The sequence below is a fragment of the Hakea prostrata genome, chromosome 8 (genome assembly GCF_041222555.1).
Source record: "Hakea prostrata isolate BN-2017 chromosome 8, UWA_Hpros_2, whole genome shotgun sequence".
Classification (NCBI taxonomy): Eukaryota; Viridiplantae; Streptophyta; class Magnoliopsida; order Proteales; family Proteaceae; genus Hakea; species Hakea prostrata.
The window spans coordinates 46,605,632-46,624,348 of record NC_142607.1 but is presented as its reverse complement, the minus strand read 5'-3'; the positions used below and the strand labels follow the sequence as shown (position 1 = coordinate 46,624,348).

The 18,717-nt window shown below is 38.1% G+C and overlaps 1 protein-coding gene across 1 annotated transcript in view; it reads right to left on the bottom strand.

The window, feature by feature from the left end:
* The window catches only part of LOC149008224 (ABC transporter G family member 31-like), an 87,411-nt gene that overhangs the window by 24,568 nt on the left and 44,126 nt on the right, over positions 1 to 18,717 (bottom strand). The window contains exons 8-18 of the mRNA XM_089167215.1: positions 12,395 to 12,696; positions 12,042 to 12,323; positions 7,260 to 7,576; positions 7,001 to 7,161; positions 6,785 to 6,888; positions 6,527 to 6,683; positions 6,307 to 6,372; positions 6,037 to 6,161; positions 5,621 to 5,953; positions 5,245 to 5,535; positions 5,054 to 5,137 (exon numbers count right to left, since the gene is read on the bottom strand). Coding sequence (XP_089023341.1) covers positions 5,054 to 5,137; positions 5,245 to 5,535; positions 5,621 to 5,953; positions 6,037 to 6,161; positions 6,307 to 6,372; positions 6,527 to 6,683; positions 6,785 to 6,888; positions 7,001 to 7,161; positions 7,260 to 7,576; positions 12,042 to 12,323; positions 12,395 to 12,696 — 2,222 coding nt within the window. The remainder of the gene's footprint in view (positions 1 to 5,053; positions 5,138 to 5,244; positions 5,536 to 5,620; positions 5,954 to 6,036; positions 6,162 to 6,306; positions 6,373 to 6,526; positions 6,684 to 6,784; positions 6,889 to 7,000; positions 7,162 to 7,259; positions 7,577 to 12,041; positions 12,324 to 12,394; positions 12,697 to 18,717) is intronic.

The following is an 18,717-nucleotide window of genomic DNA, read 5'->3' as shown; positions in this document are numbered from 1 at the left end:
AGTAGCTGAGTTCGGACTTTGGAGCAAGCAGAGCCAACTGCAAGAGTTTTGAGGTGAGTAGGTTGGTTTCACTTTTGTTTGAGAACAGAGAGTTTGTTGTTATTGAATGAGTCAGTTATTGTGTCTAGCATTACATTAGTCTCTAACCTGAATTTAATGAAGTAGCCATTACTGTTTTATCCATATTCTGAATCTGTAATTCTTCACTGCATTTCCTATATTTTCTGTATTTGGGGAGGTTTGGGGTAAGAGTGACACGGAGGTCAAAGAGATATTTGTACTGGAGAGGGAAAATGGTAATAAAAGAGATGGAGATAGGTCAGCTTTATAGAAAATCATAAGATCACCTACAAAGGTAAGATGGGTGAGATTAAGCTTTGCACTCATGGAGGGATTGGATACCATGGGAGAGAACTTCTAAGGTGAGGGAGAAGAGGTAAGAGGCATGGTAGAAGATCTCGCTCTCGAGAGAGATCTCGCCACCTTGAAAAAGAGAGATCTCGACCATCTCGGTGAGATCTCGGTCGAGATATACAATTTTTTGGCGTCAACTCGGTGGCCCATCTCGGTGGGTTTTAGGGTCCCAATTGGGTTGAAACTTGGTATTTAGCTTATTTAAGGCCTTTTGAACACGTTGGTGGCCTTGGATTTGTCAGAAACAACCCTATGTATGATTTCTAAGTCTACCCATAGTGTGAAACTGAAATGTAGTAGGATTAGGGAATGCAATGTTATACAACATGTAATATAGAACCTTTAAAGCATATAAATGAAAAGCAATTATATCAAATGCATCAACTAACTTAAATGTTATCAAAATTCCATCCATATGAGTATCACAATCTCAATTTTCAAGAATAAAATAATTATACAACCATTAGAAGTTCTATATAAGTCATTAAATCATAAATTCATAAGACAAGTAGAGAATGATAGATCTTCCTTGTTGTAGATGTGCTAAGAGTAGTTGCAAGTGAAAATTCAGCCAAAATCTACAAAAAAAGGCAAAAATTGAGAGTTTTTACAACTAGAATCCCTCTTTTTTCCGATCCCAGCGAGATCCAGGGCGAGATATGGCGAGATATGGCAAGATATGGCGAGATCTCGAGCGAGATATCCCAACTCGCAGATCTCGACCTCCATCTTGTCCCGCCAAGATGAAAAAACGAGATATCTCGCGAGATCTCGCCGAGATCTCGCGAGATCTCCCACCATGGTAAGAGGAAAGGGGGCAAACTTGGTGAATGCTGACCTTGGAGCAAAAGAAGCCAGCTGGGGCACCATCAACTAGGATTTAGAAGGGGGTAGAGATGCAAAAGGGGACCCAACGAGAAAAGGAGGGAGGGAAATTCATGATATTGAAGACTTTTGAGAGTAAGTTCCAACGAAGGAACTAAAGACGACGGAGGGAAGATTTTCTTGATAGCGTATGTTAATGACATCATTAGTACATACTTTAAAGTCACAGGTGATGATTCTAATGGGATAGATACACCAAAGACATATCTTCAATAGAGTTTCAAACTTGGATTTGGGAAAATTGAAATACTTTTGGGTGTGGAAGTTGCTCAATGTACAAAGGGAGAATTCCTTTCTCAAGGAAACTATGTTTTGGATTTACTTACTGAGAGTCTGAGATGGAATGATTGGATCAAAGTCTCTAGATTCTCGAAGCTGTTCCTAAGGAAGAACTATTTGAGGATCCCAAAGATGCAGAAGACTGGTGGTAAATTGAGTTACCTAATGGTGAGTCCGTGACTCAGCCAGATATTGCTTTCCTAGTTATTGTGGTGAGCTAGTTGCTTTCCTCTCCTAGGGCAGCATCACGGGAGGCAGTTAGATGTATTCTTCAATACCTCAAGAAAGCAACAGGGAAAGAAATTGTTTATAGAAAGCATGTGCATAGCAAGGTGGGAGGTCTCTATGATGTTGACAAGGCTAGGTCTCCAATGGACGAGATCAACCTTCAGCTATTATACTTGCGTAGGAGGAAATCTAGTCTCCTAGAAAAGCAAAAAGCCGACTCTTGTTGCTTGCTCCAGTGCTGAATCAGAGTATAGGGCTATGGCACTCTTGACTAATGAGGTCATGTTGTTACAACAACTTCCTGAACTAGTCTTCAAGGCTCAAACTCCTATGCAACTACGGTGTGACAATCAAGCTACAACTCATATTGTTTCTAATCCTATGTCTCATGAGAGGACGACATATATTGAGGTGGACACTTTGTCGAAGAAAACATATGAGATAGATAGATTGCTCCTATTCATGTTAGAACTAGTGAACAAGTAGCTGATATCTTCACTAGGTCTCCAGGGATAAGGATAATTGAGTATATTTGTAGCAAACCAGGCAGGCTAAACATATAAGCTTTAGGTTGCTGGAGTGTCAGAGAATACTCCTAAGATCCCTTAGGATCTCAGGATTGCGCTCGCATTAGCCAGCACTAGCTCAAGATCCCAAGGGATCTCCTTGGATCTTGTATAGTTGTATGTCATCTACTTTTGGTATTTTTGGCCTTTATGAGGCTTCTTTGTATCCACCTCAAGGCAATATAATACAGCCCCCTTTTGGGCTGCAGCTTCCTTTCTTCTCTCCTCCTCTCTTCCTCTTTTAGTTTCTATATTCTATTGACAGTTTGACACTACCCATTCTATTCTCTCTTCCCTTTCTCTCTGTCACCTTTTTCCTCAACTCTTCTTCTCCATTTTTCTTGCTAAACATCAACTTTCAACTTCAGACTCTTAAGTGCATTGAGTTGTGATAAGAACTCAGATTCAACAAAGCAACTTGACAGTAATAATGGAAATAGTGAGAGAATTATACTTTATTGAAACTGATAATCTTCAGAACTTAGAATAACACAGCAGTAGGCATTCCTACAGCTACCCGAAAGCAATACCCCCCACCCCAATATTCCCTTATGGAAAAAGTTACTCTAACCTAATACCCTCCCCAATAGTTATACCAGATAGTTCCCTAAATTAACCCCCTTGACAAATCTATCCCCAAATCTCTTTTATTTAGTAGTAAATATTCTATAATATTCTACAAATCACTTTTTATTCAGCAACCTCCCTCTCAGGACCAGATCTGATTTCTTTCCCTAACTGTTGTTCGCCAAATCCAGCTCTTTTCTTGTGCTTGCGGGAATAAACACGAGATATGAGGGGCCTATCAACAATCCATAACTCCTCCTAAAATCTCACCCCTATTTGTAACCTTTAATCCACCCTAACTCTCTTTGTCTCTCCCTCTCCCCTCCCCCCACAATGTAACATAATACTGTGATCCCAGGGCTCTATCACTGAGCAAGTTGATAAGAACCAAGATTCAGCAAAGCAACTTAACAGTAATAATGGAAATAGTGAGAGAATTAAACTTTATTGAACTGATAATCTTCAAAACTCAGAATAACACAGTAGTAGGCATTCCTACAACTACCCAAAAGCAATAGCCCCCACCCCAATATTCCCTCTAGCCAAAAGTTACTCTAACCTATTACCCTCCCCAATACTTATGCCAGGTAGTTCCCTAAATTAACCCCCTTGACAAATCTATCCCCAAATCTCTTTTATTCAGTAGTAAATATTTTGCAATATTCTACCTGTCCCCAAATCTCTCTTACTTATTAGTAAATATTCTGCAATATTCTACTTGTCCCCAAATCTCTCTTATTTAGTAGTAAATACTTTGCAATATTCTGCAAATCATTCTTTATTCAGCAACTTCCTTCTCAGGACCATATTTGATTTCTTTCCCTAACTGTTGTTCCCAAATCCAGCTCTCTTCTTGTGCTTGCGGGAATAAACACAAGATATGAGGGGCCTATCAACAATCCATAACTCCTCCTAAAATCTCGCGTCTCTCCCCTATTTATAACCCTTAATCCACCCTAACTCTCTCTCTCTCTCTCTCTCTCTATGTAGCATAATATTGTGATCCCAAGGCTCTCAAGTTGACTGTCTCTTCATATGTTTTTATAGAAGAATTTGTTTAAGCCTATGTTTCATTAAGGTTGCTAGGGCATCGGTGATGTGCATACTCCACCTTGAGGAGGATTAATAAGTGCATTGATTGAACTTCAGAGGCACAATGATCATATTGATTTAAGCTTTTGTCATATGACTTATATGTCAAGAGAGACTAAAGGAGGATGCTTTATATAATTACCCATTATTGTTATATAAGATATAATCTAGGATGTCAATAGTATGACATACCAATTCCCTTTCCCTTATCTCATCGTGCTTTCCTTCTCTCTTGTTTAATTTCTTTCTTATTCAGCATCTTTATCATTCTTCACCTCTCTGTTTCTCTCTTCAATGCACAGGTACTGATCGTTAGATTCTGGTTTGTTACAACTATGAAGCCTACCTCCCACCCAGGGAGTGTTTTTTGCATTTCTTTTTAATTTTTTTAATTTTTTTTTTTCAATCTGGTGATTCGAAAAGGCAAAATCCCATCATCTGAACTTTTCAAATTAACCCACAAAATGGAGCCAATTTTATGCTCAATCTCTGCTCAATTTTTTTTCAATCTAGTTTCTTCCTCAATATCATGATTTTATGCAAGTATTCATCCTTCAGATACTTTGGAGGAACATTACAGTATATCACTATTGTCACTTTAATTATGAAAGCCAATGAATGATTGATCAGTTAATCACGCGCAACACATGAAATGAAGCTACAAACCCCTGTCAACTACTCTTGACTATGATAAAGGCTTAATAAACAACGCCCTTTGATAGGTTTCCTTTTCCAGATACAGACTAAACAGTTATTCATCTGACCTAACTTAGCAATCGGCTAAAGGTTATACAGGATTAGCTGCATGCATGAGGAATCTCACAAGCAAACGAAAATTGCTACAAAATGTTGACTTTTGGGTATTTATGCATAATTAGACTTGATAAGCCACAGCATACTTCTGGGAAAGGGGGAAAAAACAAACTTTCTTTCAACACCAAGCACTTGAATTTAGTGTGCAATATTTATAAGTTTTTATCTTCTTTAGATGAATTTTGGCCAAACAAATGTAGATGGTATACCTGGAAGTAGTCAATCATGATTTGAGAGTTTGGACCAAGCTTCCCACCATATATAACTCGGCCCCCTCTTTTCATTAGTAGTAGCTGGAAGACACATATTGATAACAAAATCAGAGAGGCATTCACAGAAAATTACAGCTATGAAACAATTCCTCTAAGAAATTTGCAAAAGTATAAGTGTGAATAATGACCTCATCAAATGCTTCAAATATATCGATACTTGGCTGATGTATGGTGCAAACCACCGTTCTACCAGTGTCAACAGTATTACGAACAGTACGCATCACAATGGCTGCAGCCCTTGCATCCAATCCTGACGTAGGTTCATCCATAAAAATAATGGAAGGATTTGAAACAAGCTCAACCGCTATTGTCAAGCGTTTTCTCTGTTCAGTAGATAAACCACTACTTCCAGGCAAACCAACCAATGCATTCCTTAGAGTATCAAGCTCTACTAATGCCATGACTTGTTCAACGAACTCCTAAAACATATAGTAATCATGAATTAACCTCAAGATAAGTATGGTAAGCATGCATAATTGTATAAAGCTGTATCCAGAAACTAACATGTTTAGTTTCTTGGCTTGTTTCCCTTGGAAGGCGGAGTCCTGAAGAGAACAACAATGATTCCTCAACCGTAACTTGAGGAGAATGAATATCTGATTGTTCAACATATCCAGAAATTCGGGCAAAAGCGTTTTGCTCTTTTGGGTACCCTGATATCTTAATATCACCTTCTATATATCCACCGGTCTTCCTACCTGCGAGCACATCCATCAGTGTGGTTTTCCCAGCTCCACTGGAACCAACTAATGCAGTAAGAACACCTGGTGAGAATACTCCGCTGACTTTTGACAAGAGTTGCAGCTTCTTTTCTGGTACACCTTTGGCAGCCATTTCCTATTATGATACTCAAAAGAGAAAATGTTAAACATATTGCACATAAAAAAGTGAAACACACCAATATTACAGATGATGTTCACCTTTGGCATGTCAACAAAGTAATCGACATCATGAAATGTCATCAATAAAGGCTGAAATGGAAGTATCATTCCCCTTTTTGCAGCTCTATTTTCCATAGGTGTGGTTGTTGATGCCTGGCTTATTCCTACATTGGACAAGTTATCAATACCATGAGAAAGATAAAGCTAAGTTAGATATCTAGCCAAAAACATCATATGGAGGAAATGAATATGTTTATCTGTAATAAAATGCTTTCAATATTGGTACAAATTTCATATATGTTCACCAACCACCATCAATATCAGCATTCTGTTCTGTGCAATCAAGTGGAATTACGGTCTTGCTCTTTCTGAGAGCTGCAATAAGCGCACACATATAAGATCATTAGACCCACAACATGGGAAATTGAGAATGAGAGAATGGATAATAAGGCTAGGTCATCCAGCATAGGAAGTGCAATGAAATAAAATCAGGACTATAAAATCATGAAGAATATCCTTGGAAACTTACGGTTGAGGTAGGCCAAGGCAAGAATAACTACACCATTGAAAACCAGGGAATATACCCATAAAGCCCCAACTCCGAGCCAATACCAGTAAGAACTACTGGGTAGAGAATGCAAACGAAGAATCTCATATCCAATTTTGTCATTTCCATGTCCAGAGTCCTGCCAAGTAAGTCACAAGTATAATTCAACATTTCTTTCAATTTCAAGGACAACCAAGGCATAAATCCACTGTTGAGTCCCAATTATCCGAAAAAACGAACCTCCATCCATCTTGTAGCAGTGAATTCATTCACTGAAACTGCACGCTGTCCATATTGTAGTGGGGACAGCCAATATGCCCAAATCCACCATGGCTTGATCATCGCTAAAAAAAGATAATGAAATATATATTGAGAAGCGAATCAAGATATAAAAACCTTATGCTATCATCCCATTTATCAAATCTTTAATCAAAGAAATATAAATACAAGATTAACCTTGTGGAAGGATAAATCCACCCAACAAAAGTATAATTAGCAGTGCAGCAGAACCAAATGTATTCGCGATGCCCATGTCACGTGAAAGAGCAGCCATCATTCGGAACAAGCCCAACGCCATTTGGTGTACTGAAAATAGCAGTAACATGTAGCCGAAAAACCTAAATAATATTTAAAACATTTAAAAGAAGTTGATGAGCAGAAAGAAAACTAAAGAGAAAATAAATCAACCACAAATGGTACATGGTAACAAAGATACCTTCCAGCACTGGGAGCAAAACCAACTGTATAGTATACAACACAAGACCACACAACAGCTTCAATGAATGAGTAAGGAACACGCAAAATCCAACTAGGAACTGCCCAAGCCCAAGCAGGGTAGAAGAAATTGTCTCTTTGCTTATAGAAGACAGGTAACCGTGAAATCGTAATAGATAGCTCAGAAAATCCATTAAACAACATATGTACTAGCCCAAAAAACAGGCAAGAAAGATAAAGATTCCCATTAGACACATCTGTTGGATGAAGTCTTGTTCGTAGAAACATTGTGCAAGTGATAAATCCAACACATGCAACCTGGAAAAATATATCAAAGTTTTAGGAGAAAAATGAGAAAAATAAAATAAAATAGAAAATTTGCAAGAGCATATGAACAGTCACAGGTCCCATTTCTTCTGAAAGGAAAACCTGATCAAACAAAATGCATCTAATGGCACATCAACCAATCATATTCATCTCTAAAGAAAATACACTTCACTAAGAAAATATCTAGTTGGATATCTGTTTATCTTTAGATGAAAACCATATTGACGTTTTCAACTCTTAACACAGAAAAATTAAATTAAGTCAATATGGACACTTCAAAAATGTCATCTAATAGATTACATCCAGTTATTAAGTTAGGAAAACCATAATTTTTTGAAAGATAATCTCTTGCATGTCTGAAGAATACCTATGAGAAGTGAATTTCCTCAAATATCACTATATTGCCATACAATTTTTCATGTTTCCAGAGTTTCAGCAACATTGATGTTAAGAAGCTACAACTCAACAAGAAGGGATAGATTTGGAATTCAGAGGAAGAAAAAGGATGTTTATCTTAAGGGTCTCCAACAATAAATAACATTAACCGATATTGGGTTTTTACTTTAGTTGATTGGGTGCAAGCTAGGTGTTGTAGGTTAGATATGACATTTATATTTAGTTTAGGGAACTTAGATCTAGATCTGATTTGAAGTGAGCTGCAAAAGTTACTATTCTCAGTCTTTCTGTCTTTGGGAAAGTGGACAGAATATTCTGTCAAGATGTACATAGTCTTTTCATGTAATAAAGTGCCAGCTATTCTACGATCCCAGCCCATAACTGAAAGGAGCTTCTTGCCTAGCTGCTTCGACCTTTTTCTTCCTTCTCTTTTTCTTATTCCTTCATTCTTCATCTCTCCTTCTTGGTCTTGGATTGATTATTAGTGCTAACTTTCTAAATTGCTGCATCGTTTTCAAATAATAATCTGAGTACAATTAGAGTATTCAAGTAATGCTCAAATCTTTCTTTCCCAAATAACAGAATAAGGAAATTTATTAGGGCAAAGGACAAACAAGAAGGGGCAGAAATAAATCTTGGTGATTGGGAATAAATCTTTTTTCCATAAGGCAATTCATGGCAGACAGCACAGGAACCACATCATAGATGTAAAAGATTTGCAGGGGTTGTCTTTGGTGGATCCTAAGGACATTAAAGTGGAGGCAGCTGGTTTATTTTATTTTTTTATTATTTTTTTCCTTCCAAATTATTTGGATCTGGTGTAGAGGATGGGGGAGGATTTGTGCTAAATATACCTCTAAAAGGGATTCTGTCCGATGATCGACAAGGCTGGCTGGAAGAGCCAATCAACATGGACGAAATTCAAAAGGTTATATTTGGTACGAAGGTCTGAAAGGCCCCTGGGCCAGATGGATTTGGTGCTAATTTCTATAAAGCCTCTCAAGAGTTGGTTGCTGAACAGCTCACTGAGGCTATTATGTGATTCTCTGAGAATTCAATAATGCCTAACTCCATCAATGATACTTTCATTACCCTTAATACCAAAAGGAGGAGATGTGGGCTCTTTTGCAGGCTATAGGCTGATTGCTTTGACTAACTTGTTGTATAAGGTTAGGTTGAAACAAACACCATGAAATAGCAAATCGAAATAGAAACAAAACGAAAATACACAGAGATTTAACGTGGTTCACACACCAATGCGGTATGCTATGTTCATGGGCGAAGAGGAAGAGTTTTTCACTATGTAGAAGAAGAATAGAAAGAGATCTCACAACCAATCGCCAAGAACGGCATTACAAGAACTCTCACCCAAAGCCCCTAACGAAAATCTCAAATCTCTCAATAATGTGGTAGGCGAACATAACATACATATATATAGACTCCAATTGGGTAAACATGTCAATCCATTGGGTCGGGTCAAACCGTACTGCGGGGACTACACCCCTGCACCCCCTCCATAGGCCGAGATAAGTGGTGGGCAGATCCATTGCAGATTAGTCTGCCATTACATTGTCAGAGATATGGAACAGAAGGCTGGTTTCCATTGGCAGTGCTGAAGGTGGACTTCCATAAGGCTTATGAATCTCTCAAAAGGAAGTTCTTAATGGAAGTTTTGGAAAGGATGCGGTTCCCCGCGACTTTTTTGGGCTGGGTGAAGACGTGTATCAGCTCTCCAATGTTCTCTATCCTTATTAATGGGAGTCCTACAGGGTATTTTTCAGGTGGTAGAGGGATTAGGCAAGGGGACCTGCTCTCCGTATTTGTTTACTCTAGTTATAGAGGCTTTCTTTGGAACAATGAGAAGATTGGAAGTGGATAGTCAGATAAAGCTGCTGCCCAGGTGCAAACCTGCACATATTTCCCACTTGATGTTTGCAGATAACTTGCTGATTTTTGTGAAGGCACATGAAGGTTCAGTCATGCTAGTATGGGATCTTCATAGTTGCATTGAACTGAGTTTTAATGATATTATGAAAATCACGAAAGTAACGGAAAACCTCATTTTTTTTTGTTTTAAAAGATAAATCTACATAGAATGAGAGCAACAATCAATAAAAGTAACAAAGTATCTATAGCCAGTAATAGACACATCGGCAGGGGCCCCATACATCAGTATGGATTAACACAAAAGCAATAGATTTTCTATTATGAAGAAAAGGTACAAGTAGAACAAGTTTGCTTCGCAAACATGCAGGCTTCGCAAAATTTGTCCTTATTACAAGAAGAAACTAAATTAGGAAATATTTTCTTAAGGGTTCCTAGAGTGGGTGACCTAGCCTACAATGCCACTAATGAAGGGCTGATATTACTAAATGGACTTGATGAGAAGATGCAACTAGAGGAGACATGATGGGTGCAAATCTTCGATGGTAGTGATGGGTTGCAGATCGTTGCAGGTCTTCAATGGTGATAGTAGTGATGGATTGTAGTTGCATGTCATTGTAGGTCTTCGGTGGTGATGGACTTCAATGGTGATGGCTGTGATGGGTTGTAGGTTGTTACAAGTCTTTGATGGTGATGGTGGTGATTGTAGTGGAGCAGCCGAGAAAGAAAGGTGAGCAACTTCCCTTTCCTTTGTTCTCCTTTTTTCTTTTCTTCTTCTCTTTTTTTTTTCTTTTCCCTTTCCCTAATCGATTTTTGGCACTAATACCATGTTGAGAAAATCGATTTTGGTAGAATGACTTAGATGGATCAATGTTATCTCAAGCCCTTCATTTATAATGAAGTGAAAAGAGCACTATTACATAAATACCCTTAAGGCAACAATAAATAGAAAATTACATGAACTAAAACTCCTAATAGAACTGAACCAACCAATGGTTTCTTTTGCAACCTTCTAAATTGTCGTAGCATCAAAAAGAAGAAAATAACTCTTTGCTATACTTAGTTCAATGGAATTAAGGAGAAATCTCATAACCAAATGAAGATGGCTTGATAGAAGTTTTGTGAAGGTGGCTAGTCAAACCACCAGCATCAACCGCAAGGGTGACAAAATGGGACCAATTAAGATAATTTGTCTCATTAAGCTTAGCAGTGGTCATATGGAGGAGAGAGAAATCTACAAGTGTTTTTACAGGTCATAAAGGTTGACGGAAGGCTTAGAAGAGAACTCGGATGTTTCTTATCTTTTCTAGTTTGTAGAGGAGTTTTACAGGTCATAGAGGTTGGAAAGGGTTGGTGGTATTTTGTGGAAGGTTGCAAGTTGCAGATGGTGGAACAAGTTGGAGTTACAGCAATGGCCTAAGAGGTGGTGGAAGTTAATAGAGTTGTAGGGGTGGGCTCTGTGAGGAAGAAGAAGCAGAGCTCTGCAATGATTTTTTTCCCATTCTACAGAGGATGTTTCTTTTTTCTTTTGTATGCTCTGTGATTGAAAGAGGGGATGGTGCTCATTGATGGATCAGAGTTGGCTCTGATACCATGTTAGGAGAGTTGGAGAAATCCTAACTTGTGTCTAAAGGACACAACAAGAGCTTTGTTTATACTTTAAACTTACCAAATATAGAGCAAATAAAATCTTCACAATGTGAGGATCTTACAAGAAAAATAAGATCCTAGGAAATCCACTCCCAATAAGTAAATAACAGAAAAAGGAACGTAAACCAACTCAAATCAAACAAATCAGATGATCTCCCCCAATCGATTCTTCCTTTCAACGCTAATTATAATTGGCCATCCTGAATCCTAATTCCACTTGCCCTTAAATAGAGAAAAAAACAGAAAACCCTTACTTCAGCCCTATTGGTATCAGGTTTTGGTTCTAGGTCCTCTATCAAATTGGGGCTACATCACCTTGAATATGGAACAGTACTTTTAGAACCAAGAAATGGTAATGGAATAGAAACAGCAGACAATAAACATACAGAACAAGAGATAGAGAGCACTAGACAAGTTCTCAAGAAGCTGAAGAGTTGAACAACATCTAGTGGATCCTAAGAGGTTTCATTTAGGTCAACTTAGTCTCAGAGTCAAAGAGAAACTGAATATAGCAAATAACCATTACCTGGCATGTTCTGAAAATATAAAGGAAACGATGCCTTCTGATCAGCAAAAGTTCTCGCTCTAAACATACTTTAAAAAGTTCCCATTTTGGTATGGCTAGATTTGTCTTGGCAAGAGCTAAAGGAAGATTCTTCTTATTATCATATGGAACTGAAGAGATGGAGTTCAATGAACGTCCAAATTCAGATTGTTTGAACGCATCTGCAATTGTTGAAACTGGAAGAAAAACATATGGTTTTGAAGAATCAACCCAATATTGTTCTTGGTCCTTCCTGGAGGTAACCTGAAAATACAAAAACAAAACTTAGCCAAAATTAAAATAAATCAAGCTGGAATGATCTAAAAGAACAATACCTCTTGAAGGAAATCTGCAACACCCTTACGAGGAGGTAGTCTAAAGCCTAATGATTCAAAGAAAGTTAACACATCTGCTCGAGGACCTTGATAAATGATTTGTCCTTCAGATAACAGTATAAGATCATCAAATAAATCAAACGTTTCAGGTGCAGGCTGAAGAAGAGCCATCAAAACAGTACCCTCCATACTGTGAACAAAGTTCTGAATGCATTTTACAATTTGAAACGTAGTTGAGCTATCCAGACCGGTAGATATTTCATCCATGAAGAGTGTCTTTCTTGGGCCAACAACCATCTCACCTGCATATCAAAGAAAACCACAACTTATTTACAGCAGCAAATTAATTGTAAGTTCTACAGTTACGCTCTTTTTGGTATCAATTCTCATCCTCTATTATGCATATTTAAAAGAAATACGTACAAGAATTCATTATTGGTCAAGAATGAAAAATGATTTGGTGAATTTTGTCGAAAATAAATTATGGAATGAAAAATAAGTTTGATGTCAAAATAAAAGATTGTTAGAAAATGATAGTGAGCAAGTGAGAAAAGAGGGGAAAAGTATGGTTTTTATAGATAAAAAAACGTGTATTGACTATTTTACCCTCATCTTAACTATAAATTATTAAGTAAACCTGCGCATAAATGAAGAGAATGAAATTCTCACTATAATCCATAATAGACTTTTATTTTGGAGGTTTTTCTATTATTTTAAATAAAAATAAAACTGATAAGAGATGCCAAACTATTTAAAAAATAATGAAAATTTCTCATAATTGATGACAATTGATACCAAAAAGAGCCTTAGAATATAGGCCTAGATCCACATTCCAGAGGGAAATAATAATCATCAATAGGAAAAGACACCAATGAATCGGTATAGGATTGTTGGATTCTACTAGGAGTCAAATTAGAGTTTGTATTCATGTAAAATTCTATTTCTTGTAATAGTGTACTTTTCACTTAATTATAAATAGAGGGCTTAAGATCATTGATCAAAAAGCCATTCTACCAATATTGTGTTTCTCAACATGGTATTAGGGCCTAATTTTGATTAGGGAAGTGAGAAAAAAAGAGAGAGTGTTGAACCTACCACCTCCGCCTCTCTTTTGGCAGTTCTTCAAACCATCGAAAACCCATCGAAACCAATCGCCCTTTCTTTCTGGATATTCTTTAGTACTCATCGAAACTCATCGCTTGGCTGTTCTTCCGTCCCGTTGCATTCGGTGAGTGCGATTCGACAAAATCAAGAACAGGAAAAAGGGAAGAAAGAAGAAGAACTCCGCCATCGTCTTCACCATTGCCATCGAAGTTCCGCCATCACCGCCACACTTCACCTTGTCCTTCGTTTCGTGGTGGTGGTCTGTGAATCCTTGCAAGTGCTCCCTAGGAGGGTATCACTCCAGACCAGCAGCATCTCATCTTTACTGGGAAACTGCTTGAGGATGGACGAACCCTCACAGACTATAACAATCAGAAGGAATCCACAGACATTGCCATCGCCATCGCCACGAAGCCAGGTACCCTTCATCTAAAACACGAGCTTCAACCCTTAAACCCTTCTGAAAGTCTTTATATTTAAACCAAACCAAACCATATTTGGTTCTCTTTACATTTAGACCAGACCCATTGCTCTTTGGCCGAACCATATGTTTGGTTCTATTGTTTTTCTTTTCCTTTTCTATTATTCTGTTAGTATTAAAATAAAATAAAATAAAATAAGGGGGGGGGCTTATATTATTACTTAGAATTGTTTGGCTATTGCATTCTGCGACATTTTTGTTACTTCTGAAGACTGAAGAATTGCAGATAATTTTGTCAACATGACAACTATTGATGGTACTCCTGCTCCCACTGGCTCCGAACATTACCCCACTCTTCCTCCTCTTTCGGTGAGATTTGATTAAACAAATTATTTGATCTGGTCTCGATCTGCTTACCTGACTATTGCCGGAAGAGGACTTGTTGGACACATTACTGAAGCCACTATCAAACCTACTACCATAGGTGTTTTATAGGATAAATGGATTTCGAATGACTCTCTTATTATGTCATTTCTTTTGAATTCCATGATTCCAAATATTGTCCGTGGATATTTATTACTTAATATTGCAACCCAAATCTGGAAGGCTACTACTGAAACATATGGACAGTTGGGGAATGATGCACAGATTTATGAGCTCCGCAAAAAGCTTCATGAGACTACCCAAAAGGAACTGACTGTGGCCCATTATTATACTGAGTTAAGATCTCTTTGGCAGGAGTTGGATCATTATGGGGATTATCACCCCACTAATCCAGATGATGTGGCTACTTATAAGAAGCACATTGATAAGATTCAAGTATATGACTTTTTGGCCGGTTTGAATATGGAGTACAATCAGATCAAAGTGCAAGTATTAAGTCGTTCTCCCTTTCCTACACTTGAACAGTCTTATGCCCTTGTTCAGTGCGAGGAAAGCCGTCGTTTAGCCATGCTTCATGCTCTTATTGTGGAGAAATCAGCCTTACAGTCTATTAGCACTAAATCTAATTCAGCTAAGAAGATTGTCAAGTGTGAGCACTGTCAAAACCCATATCATACCAAGGCAAATTGTTGGAAATTCCATAGGAAGCTTGTTGATTTTGAAAAAAAAAGAGCACAAAGAAGAGGAAAACCGAAAGCTCATATTTGTGAAACAGTTTCCATAACACCCTCTGCAGACATTGGTTTTTCACAGGAAGAGTTAACTACTCTGCGACGTATTCTACAGTCTTCTACTGCAGGTACAGCCCCTACCATTGCTTCCTCTACTACCCATACCAACTCCTACCTTGCTACTTCAGGTAAAACTTTTAGAGGCTTCCAAGTTTCTTCAGTTTCTACTCTTTGGATCATTGATACAGGAGCCACAGATCATATGACAGGTTTATCCTCATTTTTCTTACAATATTCTCCAACTTTTAGAAAGGATAAAGTTTGAATTGCTGATGGCTCCTATTATTCCATTGCTGGAAAAGGGACCATTCAACATTCTCCATCACTTTCTTTGTCTAAAGTTTTACATGTTCCCTCTTTCTCTACTAACTTGCTCTCTATTAGTAGTCCTACACATGACTTGAATTGTAAAGTGATTTTTTCCCCATCTTGATGTGTCTTCTAGGATCTGGTCACAGGGAAGGAGATTGGACATAGTAAACTAGAAAATGGACTTTATTTGCTCGAGCCGGTTGGAGGATCTACTTCTGCTCTGACTACATCTTCTAATCCGGTCAATTCGGTAACATCAGACCTTCATCAATGGCACCGTAGGCTAGGTCACCCCCCTCTAGGAACTCTTAAGAAAATATTTCCAGATTTGGTTTCTTCTTGTAATGAGGTTGATTTTTTTTGTGAAGCCTGCATTTTTGCGAAGCAGACTCATTCTACTTATTTAACTTCTTTTTATAATGGAAAACCTATTCCTTTTATGCTTATTCATACTAATGTGTGGGGCCCTTGCCAACGTGGGTCTATTACTGGCCATATGTACTTTGTTACTTTTATTGATTGTCACTCTCGTTCTACATGGATTTATCTTTTAAAACAAAAAAATTTAGGTTTTTCGATGGTTTCGTGATTTTCATAATATGATTAAAACTTAGTTCAATGCCACTATAAAGATCCTTTGCAGTGACAATGGCACAGAGTATATTGATGGTGAATTTCAAAGATATCTCTCTGACTCTGGCATAATACACCAGACCAATTGTGTTGATACGGCTGCCCAAAATGGGGTTGCCAAAAGGAAGAATCGGCATCTTTTAGAGATAGCCCGTTCAATTATGATTGCTATGAATGTACCTGATCAATATTGGAGTGATGCTATACTCACTGCTTCTTACCTTATGAATAGGATGCCCAGTAGGATACTTGGTTTTAAATGTCCTAATGAGATTCTCCAGGGAGTCTCTTCTTCTATTATTCTCCCAAAGATTTTTGGATGTGTGTGTTATACGAATCACAGCCCACCAGAGCAAGCTGGCTCCCCGTGGTCTACGCTGCATTTTTTGGGGGTATTCTTCTACTCAGAATACAAATGTTATCATCCTCCTTCCAGGAAAACCATTGTATCCATGGATGTAATTTTTAATGAGTCTTGCCCTTACTATACACCTCTCCAGGGGGAGAGTCCTAGAGGAGAGGTGTTCTTTCCAACTCTAAATCTTCCTATCACACACCAACACAACTTAAGAATTCAAGAAGAGTTTCCGACCGGGGGAGACTTCGGCAAGTATACTTGAGGACTCTAATCCTCACCCTTCATTTTCTGAACCATGTGAAAAACCTAGCCAAGGGGAGACCACTCTTGTGAGACACACTGTTGAGGTATTTCAAAACCAGATTGACCAGAATAAGGAGGTGTAGACTTATCAGAGGAAGAATTACAACCGGCTAAAGTAGGTGGAGAAAGGTGATACGTTACCACTTCAGTCCCCTGCTCCATATTCAGATTCTACTGTTCCCCTTAAGGTATCTTCTTCTGATTTTCCTATTGCTGTTAGAAAAGGAGTCAGATCTTGTACTCAACATCCCATAGCTAAATATGTTTCTTATAACTCTTTGTCTGACTCCTACCGTGTTTTTATACCCTCTCTGTCATCTGTATCTGTTCTAAAAGTTGGCAGGAAGCCTTTGCTGATAAGAGATGGAATGCAACTACGGTAGAGGAAATGCAGGCAATGAAGAAAAATTACACTTGAGAGCTGGTTACACTTCCTCCAAGAAAAAAACCAGTGGGCTATAAATGGGTGTTTGTGGTTAAACAAAATATGGATGGATCAGTCAACAGTTGAAAGCTAGACTAGTTGCAAAGGGGTTTACCCAGACCTATGAGATTGATTATCAGGAGACTTTTGCCCCTATTGCGAAACTAAACACGGTCAGAGTTCTGTTGTCTGTAGCTGTGAACAAAGACTGGAACTTGCACCAACTAGACGTAAAGAATGCCTTCTTACATGGGGAGTTAGCGGAAGAAGTTTATATGGAAATCCCATATGGTTTCTCCGATGACAATACTGCAAGGAAAGTTTGTCGGTTGAAGAGGTCAATTTATGGGTTAAAACAGTCTCCTAGATGCTGGTTTGGACGCCTCCTGAAGGCAATGACTTCTATTGGGTACAAGCAAAGCAATGCTGATCATACACTATTTGTCAAGAAGTCAGGTACTAACATCACACTTCTCATTGTCTATATAGACGATATTGTCATCACAGGGAATGATGGTGAAGAAATTCAAAAGTTGAAGGACTTACTTAGCAAAGAGTTTGAAATTAAAGATCTAGGGAAGTTACAGTATTTCTTAGGGATTGAGGTGGCTCGATCAAAGAAAGGTATATTCCTATCCCAAAGAAAGTATGTCCTAGATTTATTAACAGAAGTGGGAATGTTGGGGGTGTAAATCAGTTGATACCCCTATTGAAGCTGGAGCTAAACTTAAAGAAAAAGAGGGAGAACCAGTGGACAAAGGAAGATACCAAAGGCTAGTAGGGAAGCTTATTTAATTGTCCCACACCAGGCCATACATCGCTTACCAATTCATGCAAGATCCATATTTAGCTCATATGAAGGTTGTTACCAGAATACTACAGTATTTGAAGGGAACTCCTGGAAAATGAATACTTTTGTCACTCACTAATAATCTATAAGTAGAAGCATACACTGATGCAACTGGGTTGGATCTCCAAACAATAAGTCAATTTTAAGTTACTGTACCTTTGTTGGAGGAAATCTAGTTACTTGGAGAAGTAAGAAACAGAATGTGGTAGCTTTATCTAGTACCGAAGCTGAATATAGAGCTATGGTTCGTGGAGTTTGTGACCTACTATGGTTGACAGGCTTGCTGCAAGATATTGGAGTCCAAGTTCCAAACCCTATGATGTTATATTGTGACAATAAGGCTGCTATTAGTATTGCTAATAATCCGGTGCAACATGATCGAATTAAGCACATTGAAATTGACAAGTTTTTTGTCAAAGGAAAGCTGGAACAAGGGCTTATCTACATGCCTTTTGTAAGATATGGAGACCAAGTAGCAGATGTTTTCACTAAGGGTTTGAAAGAAAGAGATTTCCTTCCTATTGTAGGCAAGTTGGGCATGATTAATATCTATACCTTAACTTGAGAGGGAGTGTTGGATTCTACTAGGAGTCAAATTAGAGTTTGTATTCATGTAAAATTCTATTTCTTGTAATAGTGTACTTTCCACTTAATAATAAATAGAGGGCTTGAGATCATTGATCAAAAAGCCATTCTACCAATATCGTGTTTCTCAACAAGGATATTGTAGGAAAAGTCTCCAA